General features: G+C 59.1%; 1 protein-coding gene across 1 annotated transcript in view; it reads left to right on the forward strand.

The window, feature by feature from the left end:
- The window catches only part of KANSL2 (KAT8 regulatory NSL complex subunit 2), a gene marked incomplete at its 3' end in the record, with an annotated part of 9,768 nt that extends 8,059 nt beyond the window's left edge, over positions 1-1,709 (forward strand). Inside the window, exon 8 of the mRNA XM_009581313.1 lies at positions 1,473-1,709. Coding sequence (XP_009579608.1) covers positions 1,473-1,709 — 237 coding nt within the window. The remainder of the gene's footprint in view (positions 1-1,472) is intronic.
- Between the last annotated feature and the right edge of the window lie 280 nt (positions 1,710-1,989).

The following is a 1,989-nucleotide window of genomic DNA, read 5'->3' on the forward strand; positions in this document are numbered from 1 at the left end:
CTGTAGGGTTGGTGCCTGCTCCTTTAGAAGGGCTGTGCTCTCATTTAAATCCGTACTTAGGGGCTTTTTAAAAAGAGGATTTTTTTTTTTTTTTCCCCCCTCTTCTCTCCCATGAGGAATACATGAGGATTTTAATCCCCAGATTATTCTGATGTCCTGCATGCATGTTAAGCCTACATGCTTAAAATCCTCTGAAATGTTTTAAACAAAAAAATACCGTGGTCATTTGGAGCTGCTCCTCTGAACGAGATGTCACTTGCTTTAGTATTCGGATGCCCCTGGGATTCTTGAGCGAGTCTATCAGGAGGCAGATCTTTAGAGTTTGCTGACAGAGGAGGGATCGCCAGCAACTGTGGAGTCCCAGGGATGGCAGCAGCCACAGCATTAGCATGGGAGAGCAAGTGCTGCTGCTGTGGGGTCAGGCTGGGCCCAGCACCCTCAGGGTCGAGGGAACACTCTCCCTGCCTTCGGTGGGCATTGGACCAGATCCCAGCCCTCCTTCCTGTGGGGCAGAGCTGGCACACCGCTCTCCGTGAAAACAGCCTTTGTGGGAGAGGTTTTTTTCAGGTCAGAAATGAAGAACATAACTGTTTCTCTCCTCCAGCCTGTCCTTTGAGAGGGTCCCCCGCCCCATGCGGAGTTTTGGGTGCTTCAGGCAGGAATCCGGGCGCCTTGCTCCTGCTTCGTACCCCGAGCCGTGCGTGGATGTAACTGCAGACACCCTGCAGGAGCCCTCTGTCCTCAGCTTGGAGGGATTCGGAGCTACAGCAGCGTACGGCTGTGTAGGGCATCTGTGTTTGATCTCGCGTCACGCTAGGCTGGTAGAGTGCCACTCGTGAGTCGCAGGCATCTCGCCTTGATGTCAAACACCCTCTAAAGCCAAAACAAACCCCGTCCTCTAACAATAGCCTCGCAGGAATCCCAGCCTCTCGCGTCAGCGGGGTCATCCACGCACGCAGCAGACTGCAGCGAGCAGGGTGGACGGAGGAGCAAGCCACAGACCGTCCACTCCAATACTTTGTGTCAGGGCAAGCAAAGAGGGTTGTGTGAAATCCTGGGAGAGGGGTGACTGCTCCGGGTGTCCTGAGGAGGGCAGGATCAGACCCTTGTGCAGTCCTGGGGGCTGCAGGGATGCTTCTGGGGCAGCATGTCACGCTGGGCTCCAGACCTTGTGCCCCACACCTCATTTTCAGTGGGAGTGCAGTGCTGCCAGCCTGGATCACGCCGTTTCTGGAGGAGGAGGCCCCCGTAGTTGCATTCCCAGCTGCTGAGGCTGGGGGTCCTGGTGGCACGGTGCTCGCTGCTTCCTCCTCCCGTGCCCATAAAGCAGTGGAGCACTCTGCTGCCCGCTCCTGCCCCGCTGCTCGAGGCGGGTAGCGGAGAAGGGCTGCAAGGACTTGTGCTTCTGTCTCCCACGGGGCTCCTCAGGATCCCTCCTGCTGATGAGCCACTCCCGGTGTTTTCTCTCCTAGGACTTGGACGTGGTGGGCGATGGCATGCAATGTCCCCCATCCCCTCTGCTCTTTGATCCTTCTGTGGCCCTCGATCAGTCCCTCAGAGACGTTGCCGAGGCCCCCATAGACATTCTGGCCCTGGAGGAGCCCTCCCACCCAGGCCTCCCTCCGCAGACGGCGCCGATGGACAGAGGAAGCTCCTCTGCCCACGTCTTCTCCCCAGCCGCCGAGCCTCCAGTTGAGCTCCCTGCGCAGGTACAGCCGGGAGAGTGCACCGGGGGCTTCCAGCTCCTGCTCCGGGCTAACTGTTGCCCCTGGGGCTCACTGCCGCGAGACGATCCCCTATTTGCCCGCCCGCCGAGCAGCCAGGCCCTCGGGGGTTTGCTGTCCCATGCAACGGAGTTCGGACCCGTGCTACGCCCACGGTCTGGATGATATTAGGAGTGTTGAGGGGGTGGGAGGCAGAGCCTGTCCCCGGGGGAGCGGTGGAGGATGGGCAGTCGCCTCTTCTCCGTGGGTGGCTCGGTGCCACCCT

Source organism: Fulmarus glacialis, unplaced genomic scaffold (genome assembly GCF_000690835.1).
Source record: "Fulmarus glacialis isolate BGI_N327 unplaced genomic scaffold, ASM69083v1 scaffold37937, whole genome shotgun sequence".
Taxonomy (NCBI): Eukaryota; Metazoa; Chordata; class Aves; order Procellariiformes; family Procellariidae; genus Fulmarus; species Fulmarus glacialis.